Raw genomic sequence first — 19,969 nt, forward strand, 5'->3', positions numbered from 1 at the left:
ACCCCAAAGCACCTTGTCCCCATGTTGATGAGGACAAGGGCCTCTTCCCGACAACCCTGACCGTTGGTTGTCGGGGTCTGCGGGCGGGGGGCTTATCGGAATCCGGGAGCCCCCTTTAATAAGGGGGCCCCTGGATACCGGCCCCCCACCCTATGTGAATGAGTATGGGGTACAATGTACCCCTACCCATTCACCTGTAAAATAAAAGTACAAAAAAAACACAACACACAAGTGTGTATGCCAGTCCGCCGTACTTTTGAAATGAGCGGACTTTTCCCGCCCGGAGAAAAGTCCGCTCATTTCGAGCGGGTATCCAGGTAGGCGGGGCCCGCGAAGGAGACGTCGCTGGCCCTGCCGCCTGGTATGGACTTAAAGGGGAACCCCCACGCCGAAAAAAAATCGGCATGGGGGTCCCCCCAAGTCCACAACAGACCCTTGTCCGAGCACGCTACTCGGCCGGCCAGGAAAGGGGGGCGAGCGAGCGCCGCCCCCCCCTCCTGAGCCGTACCAGGCCGCGTGCCCTCAACATGGGGGGTGCCTTGGGGAAGGGGGGGCCGTGCGGCCCCCCCACCCCAAAGCACCTTGTCCCCATGTTGATGAGGACAAGGGCCTCTTCCCGACAACCCTGACCGTTGGTTGTCGGGGTCTGCGGGCGGGGGGCTTATCGGAATCCGGGAGCCCCCTTTAATAAGGGGGCCCCTGGATACCGGCCCCCCACCCTATGTGAATGAGTATGGGGTACAATGTACCCCTACCCATTCACCTGTAAAATAAAAGTACAAAAAAAACACAACACACGAGATAAAATACTTTATTGCACAGCTCCGGGGGTCTTCCATCTTCGGGGGTCTTCTCGCCGGACTCCTCCGCTATCTTCTTGTAGCTCTTTTGCTAGTCGGAGGAGTCCGGCTTTCTTCCTCGCCGCCGGCCTCCTGGAGAAGAAGGAGAAGAAGAAGAAGAAGAACGGAAGGCGGCGGCGGCGACAGAAGACCGGGCCACCGCCTGTAAAAGAGCTATAAGAAGGCGCAGTGGCCCGGCAGAAGAACCGAAGAGGGGGACAAGACCCCCGAAGTCGGGAGAAGAGGCCGGCGGCGCGGAAGAAAGCCGGACTCCTCCGCTAGCAAAAGAGCTACAAGAAGATAGCGGAGGAGTCCGGCGAGAAGACCCCCGAAGACGGAAGACCCTCGGAGCTGTGCAATAAAGTATTTTATCTCGTGTGTTGTTTTTTTTTGTACTTTTATTTTACAGGTGAATGGGTAGGGGTACATTGTACCCCATACTCATTCACATAGGGTGGGGGGCCGGTATCTGGGGGCCCCCTTATTAAAGGGGGCTCCCGGATTCCGATAAGCCCCCCGCCCGCAGACCCCGACAACCAACGGCCAGGGTTGTCGGGAAGAGGCCCTTGTCCTCATCAACATGGGGACAAGGTGCTTTGAGGTGGGGGTGCCGCGCGGCCCCCCCTTCCCCAAGGCACCCCCCCCATGTTGAGGGCACGCGGCCTGGTACGGCTCAGGAGGGGGGGCACTCGCTCGCCCCCCTTTCCTGGCCGGCCGGGTAGCGTGCTCGGACAAGGGTCTGTTGTGGACTTGGGGGGGACCCCCACGCCGATTTTTTTTCGGCGTGGGGGTTCCCCTTTAAGTCCATACCAGGCCGCGGGGCCAGCGACGTCTCCTTCGCGGGCCCCGCCTACCTGGAGACGCGCTCGAAATGAGCGGACTTTCCTCCGTGTGTGTGGGCGAGTCCGTTCATTTCAAAAGTAGGGCGGATAGTACGGCGGACTTAGTACGCCGTATTAGTCCGCTGAAAAAGTGCCGTGTGTGGGCAAGTAGCCCGTTCGGAAAGTCCGACGGACAGTCTGGCGGAAAGTACGCTAGACTAAGTACGTCATACAGTTCGACCGTGTGTACGCGGCATTACTCACCCCCCTTTTTTTTCTTTCTTCCCTTATTCTCCAATTATGGAACTAGGCTATTAGACTTATTGAATTCATGACTTAGAAGGGAAAGACATTTTAAATAATATGATGATAGTAAATATATTATTGGACTAAACAGTTTGTGATTAGTGGAATGCACTATCCAATATTGTGGTTATTAGTATATAGATATGTAAGTACTAATGATTGAAGCTTTTTTTTTGTTTCTTTTTCTTTCTTTTTTTACTTCTGAAATAAAATGATTTAAATGTAGAAAAAATAAATTGCATGGATTTTGTAAGTTCTCCCTGTGCATGCATGGATTTCCTCCTGGTACTGCAGTTTCCTCCCACACTCCAAAAACATGCTCTATATAAACGACTATAATAAAAATACATACATTATAGCAGCCCTCAAATTTTCCACTCGCCGAATGGAAAATGAGGACTGGCGAGGGTGGGCTGCCTGGGAGCTGTGGGGGGGGGGGGGGGGTGGAGCAAGCGGTCAGATGATCAGAGTGCTGAGCTTTTAATTTCAATTGCTGTGTGTGGAATAAAGGAGGTTCTTTGAATAGGAGGAACTGGTTCCAGTAACAACTATCCAAGAGTTAATTACCCCTAACTTAGGAGAGATTTCTTCACTTCCTGTAACAGTGCTTTTAAAAAGTATTCATACCCTGAAATTTTCCACATTTTGTCAACCAAAAACGTAATTTTTATTTCATTGGGATTTAATTTGACAGACCAACAGAAAGTGTAATAATTGTGAAGTGGAAGAAAAATAATAAATGGTTTTCCACATTTTTTACAAATAAATATCTGAAAAGTATGGCTTTCATTTGTATTCAGGCGCTATTACTCTGATACTCCTTACTAAACTCTAGTGGAACCAATTGCCAAAAAGCCAATGGTAACTCCACAGCTCAGGTGGGAGAATCTGTCCAAAGAACAACTATTAGTTGTGCACTCCACAAAACTGGCGTTTATGAAAGAGTGGCAAGAAGAAAGCCATTATTGAAAGAAAGCCATAAGAAGCCCCGTTTGCAGTTTGTGAGAAGCCATGTGGGGGACACAGCAAACATGTGGAAGAAGGTGCTCTGCTCAGATGAGACTAAAATTAAACTTTTTGACCTAAAAGCAAGACGCTATGTGGCAGAAAACCAACACTGCACATCACCCTGAACACAACATGCCCTCCATGAAACATGGTGGCAACATCATGTTGTGGGAATGCTATTCTTCAGCAGGGACAGGGAAGCTGGTCAGAGTTGATGGGAAGATGGATGCCATCAAATGCGGGGCCATGTTAGAAGAAAACCTGTTAGTGCCTGCAAAAGACTTGAGACTGGGGTGGGATTTCACCTTCCAGCAGGACAACGACCCCAAACATACAGCCAGAGCTACAATAGAATGGTTTAGATCAAAGCATATTCATGTGTTAGAATGGCCCAAAGTCTAAACCTAAATCCAATTGAGAATCTGTGTCAAGACTTGAAAATTGCTATTCACAGACGCTCTCCATCCAATCTGACAGAGCTTGAGCTATTTTCCAAAAAAGAATGGGCAAAAACGTCACTCTCTAGATGTGCAAAGCTGGTACGGACATCCCCAAAAAGACCTGCAGCTGTAATTGCACCGAAAGGTGGTTGTACAAAGTATTGAATATAAATGCACTCCACACTTTTTACATTTATTTGTAAAACATTTTCACAGAGAAAACTGAGTACTGTCCGTGATACTTTTTTTATTTGCACTAACATATCATTTTTCATGGATGAGTTTTCAGGGATAATCACCTCAAGTAAAAAATTCTGAAAATTATTTATCATTTTCCTTCCACTTCACAATTATGTGCCACTTTGTATTGATCTATCACATAAAATCCCAATAAATTACATTTACGTTTTTGGTTGTAACATTACAAAATGTGGAAAATTTCAAGGGGTGTGAATACTTTTTTACGAAGGGAAATCTCAGTGAAAGACAGCAATAAATAAATAAATACATAAATAAAAACAACAAAAAAGACAAACATTTTAACCATACATTACTCCAGCCCTCAAAAATTCCACTCATCTGCTCGCATTTTCTGAGTGGATTTTGAAGGCTGGCAAGCTATTGGCTGCCTGGGAGCATGGGGCGAGCACAACCGGCAGCCTGGGTTGAACGGGAGTCCTTCCTCCCATTCAACCCATTCCTTGAATGGGAGTCCAGCGATCACGGAGGGGAAGAGAAAGGAGAGCCGCCCCGATGATCAGAGAGGGAACGCAGCGATAACAGCTTTCCTTTCACATTGCCGTGTTCCCCGCCACTCGCCATCACATACAGCCCCTCCTTCTGGTCCCGGGACTTTGATAGACAGATCACCCGTCCAATCCTGAGACGGGCGATCTGTCAATCAAAGTTCCCTGGCCAGTGGGGCTATATGTGGCGTTGAGCGGCGGGAAAACAGCAATTGAAATGAAAACTGTTATCGTTGTGTTCCATCATCCGGGTGGCTCTCTTGTTCCTCTCCTCCCATGCACAGGTAGGCTGCAGGGTGGACACAGGCTGCATGAGGCTGCATGGTGGACACAGGCTGCATGAAGCTGCATGGTAGACACAGGCTGCATGAAGCTGCATGGTGTGCACAGGCTGCATGGGGCTGCATGGTGGACACAGGGTGTATGAGGCTGCATGGTGGGCACAGACTGCATGAGGCTGTATGGCGGACACAGGCTGCATGAGGCTGCATGGTGGACACAGGCTGCATGAGGCTGCATGGCGGACACAGGCTGCATGAAGCTGCATGAAGCTGCATGGTGGACACAGGCTGCATGAGGCTGCATTGTGGACACAGGCCGCATAGTGGGCAGAGGCTGCATTGGGGGACAAAGGCAGCATAGTGGGCACAGGCTGCATGAGGCTGCATGGTGGACACAGGCTGCAAGAGGCTGCATGGTGGGCACAGGCTACATGGTGGGCACAGGCTGCATGGTGGGCACATGCTGCATGAAGCTGTATGGTAGACACAGGCTGCATGAGGCTGCATGGTGGGCACAGGCTGGATGAGGCTGCATGGTGGGCACAGGCTGCATAGTGGGCAGAGGCTGCATTGGTGGACAGAGGCTGCATGGTGGACAGATGCAGCAAAGTGGGCACAGGCTGCATGGTGGGCACAGGCTGCATTGGTGGACACATGCTGCATTGGTGGACACAGGCTGCATGGTAAGCAAAGGCTGCATTGGTGGGCACAGGCTGCATTGGTGGATACATTTGCACTGATGGACATGATCAAGTTGTTGTTAATATTTCTTTTTATAACTTAATTCTGCATAAAACATTTAAGTGTTATTTTATGAGGGCGTGTTTAGGGATGGAATTGGGGCGGGGCAGGGTCGGGGTTGAGTGGGGCAACTGGTGGCAAGTAACTGTTGAGGCTAATAGCTCAGGACTTGAAATTTTGAGCCCTGTATTACATTATATATACAAAACTATAAAACAAAAGTTTTCCTCTAGAATAGATATACTTTAAGAAGTCTATTTAACAATGTTTTCACCCACGATTCAGTCATTTTTCACATAAGATTCAATTAGAAATATGTGTGAATCATGGGTAAAATTCTTGGGTGAAAACATTAATAAATAGACACCTAAGTATTTCAAATATTACTTGGTAGCATTTTCATTATGCTCTGATCCATCTTTAGAATCAGATTTACTTACCCTGTGTTGTTGAAGGTTGTTTAGATGTTAACTGGCAGCGGTTTCTACAGGAATCCCAGAGGTTTGGGAGTTGTCTTGTTGACTATTATTTGAATAGCCCACCCCGTCTTCTTTATTTAAAGTGTTCTGATTTAGAGAGGAGTAAGAAGTGCAGAAGGTGAATATAAATAAGTGTATATGAAACCAGCAATCTATTAAATAATCCTTTACTCCTTTCTTCGTTCCTTTATTCATTTTATTGCTTCGCAGTCACTGACCCAGATTAAGCCAACAGAAAAGATTTGTGACTTCACATTACTGATTTGTACGCTTGTTCCAGGCTAGTGACTCTGGGACCCTGGTAGTAATGAAGCCAAAGACTGACATTTTTAATATAAAACAAACCATTTGTATGCCACGCCCAAGCTATGTGTGCTTCCTTGGCTGTTGAATGCCAAAGCTGGACAGGAGTACATCCATGCCCCAAATACTGTTTATTAATTTAAAAAACTATCAGAACACGCTCAATTCCTTGTTAGATAACACCCTCAATTCCTTGTTAGGTAGAACTTTATTGTTCCAGACAAAACAAACCTTACCTGGGATCCCCTCCTTGGACATGTTTTAGCCAAAACTGGGCTTAATCATGGTGATCTCAACATTCAAGCCACATTTTTGTTGAAACCTGTCAGAGAAAGAGATTCCAGGTAGGCTTTTTGATGTTGTCCTGAACCATAACATTTTACCTACAAGCGATTCTACACTGTCCCACCAGGTATTTTTTCTTGGATTCTCAAACTAAGTTCAGAAATGACAGTCTTAAGTTAGCTCTTGGTAAAGGATTGTAGAACAAATATGTACACTGCTCTTTCTGACCTAGAACAATTATGTGGGAAGGGAAGTCAGAACTCCCAATTTCCATACTTGTTTAACATCATTTAGATCAGCAGGACAACCAGGTAACTAGCTTTTCCTGGCCAGCCTCATGTCAGCACACAATGGGTTAACCCCTTCCTCCAGTCTCTCAGTACCACCTTCTCTTAGCTGATAAAAGGGAGCCCCTCCTCCCCCACCCTTGTTCCTTTTTTCTTGGTCGGACTCCAGGCCACCATGCTCATGGATTAGACTACACCCCCCTACCGAACCTACCCACCCAGTTTCAAGCCTCTCCTGGGAATGGAAGGTCCAGAACAATAAAGGTAGTTCCTTTTATCACACTGGACACTCTATGTGCAGGAGCCATGCAGGTATACTAAGGCTTAAAGAGCTTACCATTTTAGGCTGTGGTGTTGCTGTAGTATTGTGCTTTCCTTTCCTGCTTCCTAGGAGCTGTGCCGGCCGTCTCCCCTGTGTTTTCTGTCGGTCGGTGGTGACCTCACAGGGGGGCGGGGGCTGTGGGGCTATAAAGCCTGGAGAGCCAGAAGTGCGAGTGTTGTTTGCCACAGCTAGTGAGGGAAGTGTACTGGTGAGTTTTCCTTCACAGAGGGGGAGGGGTGGCTGGACTGTGTCAGTGTTTACTGAGCCATGATCACAAAATGCATTACACCATGTGTTTACAGCTTTTCAGATACCCTACAAATCTGCTGCCACCCTGAGTGACTCCATATCCAGTATTAAGGTAAAGTTATTTCCTTTAAAGAGCCAGTTAAAAAAAAAAAAAAGTGATAGAATAGAAACTTATTTTTTCTTATTGCTATATCCTGTCTTTTGTTACTGTAGTATGAGCTCACCACAGCCCCAAAGTGCACGAAAATGGTCAGAAAGGTAGGAGGGGTCTACGGGGACCACAAAACAAAAGAGCGCAACACCAGCCTAATAAGGTGTTTTGTCTTTATAGGAGCAGAAGTCCTAAAAAAAGACAGTCCCAGAAGCAAATCTCCCTCAAAATCTCTGCATGCATCTGGGTCACACACAGGACATAGACCCCAAGCAACGGGCAGTCCACGCCGCAAAAATGCTCAGACGGCTAGGGCGGCAGAACCAAGTGCGACAAGAGGCCATCCCGCCGAAGGCCTCTGCTGGGTTTGTTCAGCGCCATCCACCCCTGAAAAGCTCTTGTGCACAGAATGCATAAGAGATGTAGCCACAGATAGAGCAACAGAGGCACGTAGGATAAAGGACTATATTCAGGAGGCGGTCAGCAGGCGTAAGTGCCTCCAGGACTAAGCCTAGAGCCAAGAACACATCTAAGCAGAAGCAAGACTCATCACCAGGGCTTGAAATATCTTCAGGAGATTCTTCAGACTCTGATGAACTGTCTGAATATTTGTTCGACTTCCAACTCAAAGACCCTTACATTGTAGCAGTGAAGGAGGCCATAGACTGAGAACAAGACACTTAGCCTATGGAAAAATTTTTAAGATATTTCCCTAACTTTAAAAGGCAAGGGGCAACCTTCCTGTTCATGATGGAGATCCGCAAATTATTCGATGAGGAATGAGGAAAGCCGGACAGGAAGGCGAACATACAAAATCGCTTTTTAAGATTATACCCATTTAACACCCCAGATGCTGCCTTTTGGGAGTCACCTCCAGGGGTAGATGCGGCCTTGCAGCGCCTAGCAAGGCAGGTGTCCCTGCCATTGCAGGATTCTATAACCTTCAGTGACCCGATGGACAGACGCACAGACACAGATCTAAAGAAGATCTATTTAACTGCTGGAGCAGCTTGTCGACCGGCCATAGCCCTAACCTCGATCTCCAGGGCTCTGAAGGTCTGGGTCACAAATGTGGAGACGGCCCTGAAGTCTGACGTAGAGAGGGGCAGAATAATTTCAGCAATGGAGGAACTTTATCTCTCAGCCGCCTTTTTGGCAGAAGCCTCTATAGATCTAGTAAAACTGCTAGGAAAGTCGGGTCTGCTACCACAGAAACCCAAAAGGAGACAGCAAACCGGTCGGTCAGGCCAATCAGAGTTCAGAAGGGTGCAGGAGGCCAGGTCATATAGACCAGGCCAAGAATATACAAGACCCCAATGGAGAGGCTCACAAAGCTCCTTTCTTCGGAACGTGAAGGCTAAGGCCACTCAGACCGCTAAGAAACCAGAGAAGTCCTTTTGACGGGTTGACCACCAATCACCCCAGGTGGGTGCCAGGTTGGCACCCTTTTGGAAGGTATGGGTGGAGAAGGTTAAGGACCAATGGGTCCAGAAAACATTTAAGCGAGGGTACAAGATAATGTTTTTAGAAAAACCACCGGACATCTTTGTCCAGACAGAATGGCAACAAGATCAGAAGAAACGGAAGGTGCTTGCAATAATATGTGACCGAATTACTTCAGAAAGAGGCAATCTCTCCGGTTCCTCTAAAGCAGCAATTATATCAATTCTGCAACCAGGGGACTGGCTAATATCAGTCAATTTAGCAGATGCCTACCTTTATGTCCCAATCAACAGGCATCACCAAAGATACCTGAGATTCATGGTAGGGGAGGATCATTTCCAGTTCAAATGTCTTCCCTTTGGAATCAGCACAGCACCTTGAGTCTTTTCCAAGATCTTGCTAGCTACCATCACCGTTATATGTTTGAGGGGCATAAAAAATTTCCACTACTTAGATGACATCTTGGTAGTGGCTCGTGCAAGAGAAGAGTTAACAGCACAAGGCGAAGTGGTGCTGAAAATTCTATCCGAATTCGGCTGGATTTTCAACAAGCAGAAGAGCCAGTTGATTCCCTCCCAAGAGATGGAGTACCTAGGGCTTGTTTTCAACACAAGCAAAGGGCAGGTCTCGCTACCACACGCAAGATAGCCGAGCTAGTAGCCTGCATGAACAGCGTGACGGAGTCTTCGTCACTGTTGGCGAGGGACTGTATGACACTTCTGGGATTGTTTACTGCAGCAAACCCAGCTGTTCCCTGGGCAAGATTCCAAACAAGGGAATTCCAAACGTCATTTCAGAACCAGTGGGATGGCATATCACTCCACCAAAAAATATTCATACCAAGATGGATCCGCCAGGGCTTGGCGTGGTGGATAGCACCAGAAACTCTGCTGCAGGGCATGCCTCTCAGCCCTGGAGATTGGATCCAAATAAACTCGGATGCCAGTCTCCGTAGCAGGGTTGCTCACTGCCTCGGGCAGACGGGTTCAAGGCAAATGGAGCAGGATGGAGATCAGACACTCCGATCTTTTGGAGTTAAAAGCAGCATACCAAGTCCTACTGGCATTCGAGAACCTGATTCAGGGAGCTCGGGTCAAGCTTATGTTGTATAAACTGGACGGTGGTCGCTTATATAACCAATCAAGGAGGAACCAAGAGCTTGCCGCTGCTGCAGTTGGCAACCGAGATATTCGCCTGGGCCGAGGCAGCCTACATTTCAGGCAGTCAAAACTACATAGCAGACCATCTGAGACGGGATTTTACCAACATAAACGAGTGGGCACTCAACAAGGACTATCTGAAAACAATCTTTTACAGATGGGGTACACCCTCAATAGATATGATGGCGACCCCAGGGAATGCACAGGTACCCAGTTTGTGTCAAGATTCCACTGCAACGAAGAGCTAGCTCAAGATGCCTTCTCAATCCTGTGGAAATTTCCCCTAGTCTCTGTTTTCCCACCGGTACCCCTGCTAGGGAGAACGTCCATGCAATTGCAATCTGTCAGAAACCATGAATCAGACCAAGACAGATGCACAATTAAATCGGGTTATCAGCCAAGCCAGAAGTCAAGGATCCAAGTAGAGCAACAGCAAGCAGGAAAAGGAGCCAGAAGGGATGCCAGCAATCCAGTCTTTTAACAGAACCGCAGGAGATGGTTTCTTGTGATGTGACCAAGGCGAAGGCAGAGGTGAAGTGAGCTGGACAACTTTAAGTAGACAGGTCAGACGAGCATGATCAGGAACAGCTGGTAACTATGGAGAGATATGAGAGCTGGCAATTAGCGACAGCTGAGCAGCCATCCCAGAGAAGGACGGGCTAAGCCTGCCCTGACACAATCCTACCCTTCTGGCCAAGAAGGCCATGGCTCCCATTGCTCCTGCAGATGGCGGCAGTTCCCCTAATATGGCTGCTGCTGAAGAGGGACTTTTTTAAAGCAGGACCAATGGTGTCACCTCAACCCAGGCAGATTGCAACTGACAGTATGGCTGTTGAATCAGCCAGACTGCTGTCTCGGGGAATCTCAGAGGAGGTAATCTCGACACTATTGAAGTCAAGAAGGACCACAACTAATGCCACATACACCAGGATTTGGAGAAAATTTACAGCATTCGTTTTACAACAAAATTTCTCCCCATTGTCTGCAAACATTGCGCAGCTGCTGGAGTTTTTACAGTCAGCTTTAAGTATGGGCTTAGCTTACAATACCATTAAGGTGCAGGTGTCAGCCTTGTCTTGCTTCACAGGCCACAAATGGGCAGACGAGCCGCTAATAAAGCAATTTCTTAGAGGGGCCATAAGAATAAGACCACCAAGGAAGTCCCTGTTCTCAGCTTGGGAGTGGGGCACAGTGCTAAAAGCTTTGCTCCAACATCCATTCGTGCCTGCGGAGACATGCCCACTATGGTTCCTGACAGTCAAGCTGATTTTCCTCACAGTCATAACGTCAGCAAGGAGAGTTTCAGAGCTGGCACCTCTATCTTGCAAAGATCCTTTATGCATCATTCTTCTAGACAAAGTGATCCTAAGGCCCTCGCCAGCCTTAACCCCGAAGGTGGTTTCCAAGTTCCATGTAAATTGGGAGGTGGTCCTACCCAGCTTCACGCAACTGCCGAGACAAGCAGAGGAACTAGATCTCAGACCATTGGACATGATCAACTTATTTTCAACCTACTTAAACCGCTCTCTACAGATGCACAAAACGGATACCTTGTTTGTCCTGCTGTCAGGACCTAGAAGAGGAGAAGCGGCATCAGCTAGAACCATAGCTACCTGGATCACCAAGGTGATAAGCCTTACGTATGAGAAACAGGGGCTGGTGCCTCCACAAGTTATTAGAGCTCATTCTACAAGAGGGGTGGCTTCTGCTAAAATATCGGTTGAAGACATATGCAGGACCGCTAGTTGGAGCTCCTGCGAAACCTTCGCAAGACATTACAGTTTAGATGTCACAGCGGCTAGTGTATCAAATTTTGGAAACGCAGTGGTGTCAGCACCCGTCCAAGCAAAATAAAATATTCACTAAAGCAGTATTACCAGTTGTTTTTTCGACTCTTTTTGTTATCCCACCCTATATCAGCTAAATCAAATCCCATTGTGTGCTGACGTGAGGCCTGCCCTCACGTCAGCACAATCTTTTTCCCCTCCCTACAAGCCTGTCGTCCGCTAGTTAATGGAACAAGGGTGGGGGAGGAGGGGCTCCCTTTTATCAGCTAAGAGAAGGTGGTACTGAGAGACTGGAGGAAGGGGTTAACCCATTGTGTGCTGACGTGAGGGCAGGCCAGGAAAGGAAAATTACAGTAAGTATTGGTAACAATTTTCCATTATTTCACAAGTAGAAATCAGCAATGGCAGACCACACATTTTTCTTAGAAAGTATTTACTGTGAATGTACTTATTTAAGGCACCCATAATGTAAAAAAAAAACAATTAATTCGCCATTTCATGTAGTTACCTTTTCTTCATTTTTTGCATGCTTAAATTTTTTCCCCTTGTAGTAGTTACGTTTGGGAAGGATGTGCAATAATATTAGGTCACATACAACGGTTGCCTAAAGACATAAGCAATATCAAGTCACTCAGATTAAACACAAAATTAAAAGCTTCATAAGATATACTGCACTGTTTCCATTTGACATTTTTCTTAGGTTATATGATGTCTTTTTAAACAGCCTATCAAGAAATTGTACACAACGAAAGCATCCCTGAGGAGCACTAAAGCTGCACACCAACACTGAGGGGAGTATTTAAAAAAAAAAAAAAATGCATAGCAATTCACCCATTGAAAGTGCATATACATTTGTAAATGGGGCAAAAATCAAATGTTATTAGGCAATTTTCCATGGGTTTATGATTGTTTTTCATTGATTTAAACAGAAAATATTGCATTTGGCCACTAGATGCTACGAAGTACCAAAAGATTTTCCGATGATACTTAACGCCATCCAGTAGCCAAATGCAGTATTTTCAGTTTTAAATCAATGAAAAACATTCATCTAGCACAGGAAATAGCATAATATTATTTGTTTTTTTCGCCTATTTGCATTGAACAAATGTATATGCACTTTCAATGGGTGAACTGCTATGCAAATGTTTCTTTTATAAATACAAGCCTCAATTACAATACATTTATTTCCTAAGACATTTCTGTCTTGAAGGTTTTTCACCCTGAAGATGTCCCTACTAGTTTTGAATGCTGATCAACTTCAAAATAACTTTTCACATGATTTGTGGTTGTTAATATCAGTTTATATCACTTTGGATTTTAAAGCAACATTTTTAAAAGCGCAAAACAATATAAAACACTTGCAAACTTTGCAAAGCCCTGAAAAATGCTTTGATTATTTAGGAGTACAATCGTATGATCAGGGCTTCCTCCCCTATCAAAGCCCCTTCTCTACTTGGTTATTCATTTTGGTTATTTTTTGTTTACATTTTTACTATTCATATGTAAACTTTTTTTGGTTGTTTTTGGAACTTTATGCTTTTTTCTTTTTTTAGAAATTGTTTTAGCAATTTTATAGAACACTTCTACTTAATTTGTAAATAACTTGCATATGCTTTGTACAAGAAGCACATATTTATAGGGGCCTATGTCTAAAAAACAAAATAACATATTTCACCATAATATTCCTAACACTTTTATTTCCTATGATCATCAATGCCATTTAGTGGCAGTAATGCAGTATTCTTTTCTGAAATACCACAATCAGGATATACTCTGCATTATTGCCACTAAAAAGCACTGACAATTGAGCAAAGGAAATAAATGTATTAGAACAATTACATATGGTTGCAATATTTGAAGAACCCTTTTTTTTATTTTAATAAACATTACTGGAGTACTGCAGACTTACCGGTTGCCGTGGCCCATACCTCAAAACCCCCCAACCTTAATAATAAATTAAAACACCACAAATATCTATGGGTTTTAAATGGCCATAGCAGCCTTTTATTAAACACATTGTAAAAAACATATATATATATATATATATATATATATATATATATATATATATATTCCTGAGACGAAACTGGCTCTTGAAAGCAGGTGTTTTGAAGGGGGAGCATGGTCTACCACTTTTGCTATATCAGGCTACCATTCCATACCACGGCCCACAGCCGCGAATGACCTGGCTCGAGGACACTTTTACCAAAACCTTACCAGCCTGATATAGCCCCAATACTAAAATTGTCAAGATGACGTCACTGAATTATAGGAGGGTCCCATACCACAGATGAGACCCTCCCACCATACACCACCTAACCTCTTGACCATAACCCACCTTCAAAACCCTGAAACCCCTGCCACTGCTATGACAATCTCAAACAACAACCTTGTATAATACCCTCAAAGTACCGAAACAGACACCCCGTGTAACCTCTCCTTCAAGGGAGGTAGGGAGGGAAATTATCCTTCCCTGGCTAATTACCAACTGACCCTGTCAAACCCCCTTACAGCCTACACCCTCTCAGACTCCGCCCTGACTTGACCTACTCCCCCTACCACGCCTTCCCCTGACCCAATGTCTGTGCACCTCAATTTTGTCCTAACCCCTTTTAACATCTGCCCAGCTACAGCCTACCCTGCCACCCCAGTCATGAGGGCCTTCCACTATATGCTCTGCATTACATTCCAGGCCTTCTCCTGGCCCATTGTCATTTGAAATGAAACAAATCAAGGAATACAATTTGCATTTTAGATTGACAGTGTTACTAGCAGTTTAAAAGATAACATTAGTTGAACTAGATTTGTTTTAGTTTTTGAATTATTTTTTGTAGTTAAATTGCAAAGAAGATAAACTACATTAAGTTTTCCTAAACAAGTGTTGCTTCTTCCAGAAAATGCTATATGTATTAATAATATACAGTAAGTAATGACAAAGTTATTTCCAATTTAATAGCCCAATAGCTGAAATGTAATTACTGCATAAAGGGTATAAAGGTACAGTGATTGAAATGATTAATGTGCTGCAGTTGAGCTGTGTGGTGTCCCTCTGAACAGTTTTCAATAGTGTAAAAAAACAAAACAAAAAACAATGCAGTGGCATATTGATATATGCCACTGCATTGTTTTTTTGTTTTGTTTTTTGACTGATCCTCTAAATCCAGGCAGTGTCTGTGTCATAGCTGAATGGTTAGCTGCTTCTTCAGCCTTCCCCATGAGTATGAAATGCTTTCACACTACAAGACAAGAAAGCAGCAAAAATGCCACAGGAGCAGACAGCCTGCTACTGTCATGATAGGGCTACTCAGATGCAAATCTTTCAATATGTGTTACAGGTAGAAACAGATCTGTTTCTATTTTAATTCTGTATATCAGCTTGATTTTCATATATTACTGAGCAGGAAGAGTGTGCATTTGGTTTACTATTTATTTGCAATACTAATTTGTACCACATGAGGTCACTGTGAATTACAGCAATAAAATGTAGAATATCAAGAAAACTAAAGGTAGTTAGGCAAGGCCCAAAAATATAACCAAGGTAAAAAAAAAAGAACCTTGAAATGCTGTTTATTTTTTGTATTATACAATGTCTAAAAGAATTACAAAATATTGTAAATAAATAAGAGTCATTAATAACTATATACATATTTTAACTTACCACTCCAAAAATACCAATTCCTGAACCTATTGTTGTCATTGTTGGGATTATATTAAATTTTCCTCCCTGAAATAAACATAAAGCTGTTTTGATTTTGGCTCAAAATTGCTAGACATTTGAGCTATGGAAAATGATAGAAAGGGGTCTGTGACTCAATACTACTTAGATAATTACATTTTTCATACAGTTAATTTGATGGAAAATATGTTTGCAAGAAAGTAGTACTATGACTGTTACTACTAAACATTATTTACATGGTTTCTTTCAAAATAAAATAGCTTTACAGAAATAAATAAGATGTAAAATACAGATAATTGACATCTCCAGTATGTATTTAAAACAAATCAGTTAGCCACAATAGTAAATAGATACTTTTTTTAGAATTATTTTTAAAATTATGAAGCTGAAACCTTGCATTACAATTAGATGTGATGCAATCCAGCTACAAAATATGTACGTGAAATAACAGAGAATCCAAGACTGACCCCTGAGAACCTTATCAAGACCTTGATGTAGCACATTAACAACTTATATAGCCAACCTAGTCTAAAGCCTCGTACACATGATCGGATTGTTGGCCAAAAAAATGGGGAATTTTGTCTGAAGGGTGTTGGCCCAAACTTGTCTTGTATACACACAGCCACACAATTGTTCGCCAATAAATACAAACGTAGTGACATGCTACGTTGTTTTTCAGCTCTTTAGCACCACCCTTTGGGCTCCTTCTGCTAATTTCGTGTTAGTAGAAGTTTGGTGAGTGTTGATTCAGGCTTTTCGCACTTTTCATTTGCCGCTTTTCAGTTTGTTTCTGAACGGCCGTTCGTCAACCAGCCATGTTGCGGAATCAGAGGAGATAACATGTTATTTATTATTGGCCTTGGAGTTAGTGCTTTGACATTATTTTTTTGATTGAATGATTTGATTTGTTATATTTTCTATATTTTTGGATGCATAGAATGCACTTTTTGGTTAAGTACTATTGGCAGATATTGGTATTCTATTGGCATGTCTAATTTTATTTGTTTTCTTTTTTTTAATGCATAATTAAAAAAATGTGTAGACTAATACCTGACTATGTGTTTTTTACTTCAAATGACAGTTTGGAAGTAGGCAGTTACATTTAAAAAAATAAAATGTAAAATTAACAAGGGACACCAACATAGTTGTATCTTTGATCTTAAAAAAACTATATAGTGGTGTTGCCGTAATTTGCCCAAAAAAATAAAAATAAAATATTATCATTATTGATATCACCAGGAAAAAAAAGCCTTTGAAAATTTGTATGCAATAACTCCATCACCAGCAAAGCTGTTTTATTATTATCCCATTAAAGAAGAGAATGTGCGCTGCATTTCGTGACTTCATAATTTGCCACGTCAAAAATGTTAATTCTCCAATATGAACACTAGTTTACAAGACCAACCACTTCTGGCTCGTCCTTGCTTCCGAGCGTGCGTTTTTTGTATTGTAGACTTTTGTCTGACGGACTTGTGTACACATGCTCGCAAAATCCAAGCACACATTTGTTCGCAGAAAATGTGAAAACCTGCTAGCCAACATTTGTCAGCGAAAAATCCGACAACAATTGTCTGATGGAGCATACATACACACGGTCGTATTTTTCGCCAACAGCCTGTCATCGAACATTTCCCGTCAGAAAGTCCGATCATGTGTACGAGGCTTAACACTAGACTACAAAGAACCACAATTTTTGCAATCCATAATATTAATTAATGATCAAATGTATCAAAAGCTAATGTGAGATCAGGATAAACAGCTTAGACAAACAAATTACTGGAATCATTCCTTAATACTATTACAATGATTCACTACGATATCCACTGAATAAACACTACCTGAATTTAAAAACTGAGAAGACATATTTGTCACCAGTACACACAGATAACAGTGATTGCTTAGCTTGCACAATGTTTTTACATGGGGTAGTGTCTGTAGATACAAGGCCTACCAACTGGCTATTTAAAAAGGTGGGTAGGCATGGGATTAGCATCTACAACAGCATGGTAGAAGGCTGACAGAAGTCATGGAGTACTGAAAATAATGCAACCTTTTTGTGTGAACTGAAAAAACTTTGCAAATATCCACAATTTGAGGCCTATTTATAAAGCAGTAACTTTGATGTTAACCAAATATTCACTTCAGGTAAATCTTCCTAGTGCATGTTAAATTGCATTGAATGATTCATCTACAGAAAATGTTTAATGAATTTCACAGTCACTGCTTTATATATAGGCCCCTTAGTGAACTAGCAAAAAAACAGTTTAAATCCTGTTTCCTGCAAAATTGTTTAATTGGCTTTAAAAGACATTAAAAACAAAATTTGTTTGTTATGCACGATAATAACTTGTGCCAATGTCACAAGCATGGGTAAAAATTTCACATTCAGTATATCCTTAAGCAATGACAATTTAGAAGTGCATGAGTATTTGTGTACTGGGGACATTCTCACATTTTGCATTTGGGCCCTATGGGGTTTAGATACACCATCTAAACATTCTGTTGAAGTATATGCATATTGTGACTCATGTCATGGAAAGTTGAAATCTACAAAATGTGGATGTTTTAAGGGGTGATTTATTTGCTTTATCCCTCAGTTGGCTAGACAACTGTCTAAACATATAGACATTTAAAACAAGTAATATTTGAACTCCATAATGACCCTCAGTTTTGTTCCTATCCACCAAATGTGCCAATATCATAATATTTTATAAGTTAAAAGTTAGGGACATTGTTGAAGTGATAAACAAATCAACTGCAGCATTATTGTACTGCGTAACTGATTCAAACTCATCTCTATAAACTTTAAATAAAATAAAATGACAAAATATTTATCAAAATAATATTGCATTAATAGTAACATTTAGTTTAAAACTATTTATTTTTATTAGTAAAATTGATATTCATATTAAAATGTATTAAATATTTCTGGTTTGACAATTTTTGCACATCCCAAAACTAATGCCCCATACACACGATCAGGAATGCCGCCAGCAAAAGTCCGATGTGAGCTTTTGGTTGGAAATTCCAACCGTGTGTATGCTCCATCGGACTTTTGCTGGTGGAATTCCTGCCAGAAAAATATTGAGAGCAGATTCTCAATTTTTTTGGTCGAAAAAGTTCAGATCGGAAATTCCGATCGTCTGTACCAATTCTGACACGCAAAATTTGACGCATACTCTGAAGCATTTTACTTCATTTTCTCGGCTCGTCGTAGTGTTGTGTGTTACCATGTTCTTGACGCTCAAAAGTTCTGATAACTTTTGTGTGACCATATGTATGCAAGCCAAGCTTGAGCGGAATTAAGTCAGAAAAACCATCCAAGTTTTTTCAGATGGAAAATCCACTCATGTGTATGGGGCATAACTCTTTCTGGTAAAATACAGTAATAATTAATGAACCTTACTACAAAAGGAAAATTAACTCGATTGAAAGGAAACAGCAACGTGATAGTATGTTAATTAAATCTGTAGATATTGCCAGATTGTGCTTTTGATCAAAAATAGAATAAGCTATTGGTATTAAGTTTTGACCTTGACATTTATAAATTATTTCTCCAATGTGTAATATATTTAGCCATGAAGTACCCTTTAAAATATTAACAATAGCAATGAGCACAACAATAATAACTGAAACTAACATTACCTCTCCATTCACTAAGATATCAAAGCGAATGCCAAAGACCTTGAATAAAGTTCTTTTCTTTATACCGTTATCTTTGTAATATCTTGCATGTCTTTAAGAGGCAAATGTAAACATTAACAGTTATTCAAATAAGGCACCCATAAGATTACATTTCAACATCAACTAAAGATATTATTTTTACAGGAAGTGAACAATCAACAGATCTAGCAGCATGACCATAAAATAATAAAACTATCCTGGACAAATAAAAAAACTGTTAATTCTAGTGAAAGATTGGAGCATAAATGTAAATTTTCTTTTTGTCTATAGTTCCACTGTAAAAGTGAAACTGCAACTTCACCCATTCACTAATGCTTTGTGTAGCAATTTTATCTACCAATCTGGTATTTGCATTTTGCTTTCTAAAGTACACATGTAAAGATTAGTACTATTTGTCCTGTAAAACCAAATTAAAACATGACATACCTGAAGTTAAAGCCCTGTGAGGCCGAGTTCTCATCATTGAGTCCATGGAAACTATATGTGGGTTTACAGTATTTCAATGGCCAATCCAGATCACACTGCCAGTCGATTATAATGCCAATGGTCCCTCCCTACAAAACAACATTATTGATATTGGTAAGGCATGATAAGTTAACTATAAGACAACTTATAGTGTGTTACACACAGTATATGTGCAAAAATATGTGAGAGCCTTATACACCTTAACCTTCAGCTTTTTGGCTCCTCTGTAATCATTGGAGCAGCTGCTGATTTATTTGGGCTATTCTGTATCTAATAGGCTGCATGTTTGATTGCTCCCCCTGCCTTCAAGAGGCTTCCAGGACAAAAGGGGCTGGGAGTGTCAAATGGGCAGCTTGAATATTTATTATTTTGCAGCCAATCCCTGGAAAGGTGTGCCCAGTAGATGGCTGGGGGAACATAAATAGTCTGGGGTCTAGGGCAGCCAGGTCCTTGTCCTGTTGGAGAAGTTCCCAGCCTTAGGGGCAACTTACTGGAG

General features: G+C 42.5%; 1 protein-coding gene across 2 annotated transcripts in view; it reads right to left on the bottom strand.

Moving 5' to 3' along the window:
- The window catches only part of P2RX1 (purinergic receptor P2X 1), a 126,594-nt gene that overhangs the window by 8,931 nt on the left and 97,694 nt on the right, over nucleotides 1-19,969 (bottom strand). For both annotated transcript variants that reach the window (XM_077482349.1, XM_077482350.1), the window contains 5 exons: nucleotides 19,435-19,562; nucleotides 18,970-19,060; nucleotides 15,307-15,372; nucleotides 12,157-12,252; nucleotides 5,623-5,748 (listed from right to left, as the gene is read on the bottom strand). In XM_077482349.1, the coding sequence (XP_077338475.1) occupies nucleotides 5,650-5,748; nucleotides 12,157-12,252; nucleotides 15,307-15,372; nucleotides 18,970-19,060; nucleotides 19,435-19,562 (480 nt within the window). In that variant the 3' untranslated portion in view covers nucleotides 5,623-5,649. The remainder of the gene's footprint in view (nucleotides 1-5,622; nucleotides 5,749-12,156; nucleotides 12,253-15,306; nucleotides 15,373-18,969; nucleotides 19,061-19,434; nucleotides 19,563-19,969) is intronic.

Source organism: Lithobates pipiens, unplaced genomic scaffold, assembly GCF_037356315.1.
Source record: "Lithobates pipiens isolate NorthernLeopardFrog02 unplaced genomic scaffold, aLitPip1_a1.2 Scaffold_16, whole genome shotgun sequence".
Taxonomy (NCBI): Eukaryota; Metazoa; Chordata; class Amphibia; order Anura; family Ranidae; genus Lithobates; species Lithobates pipiens.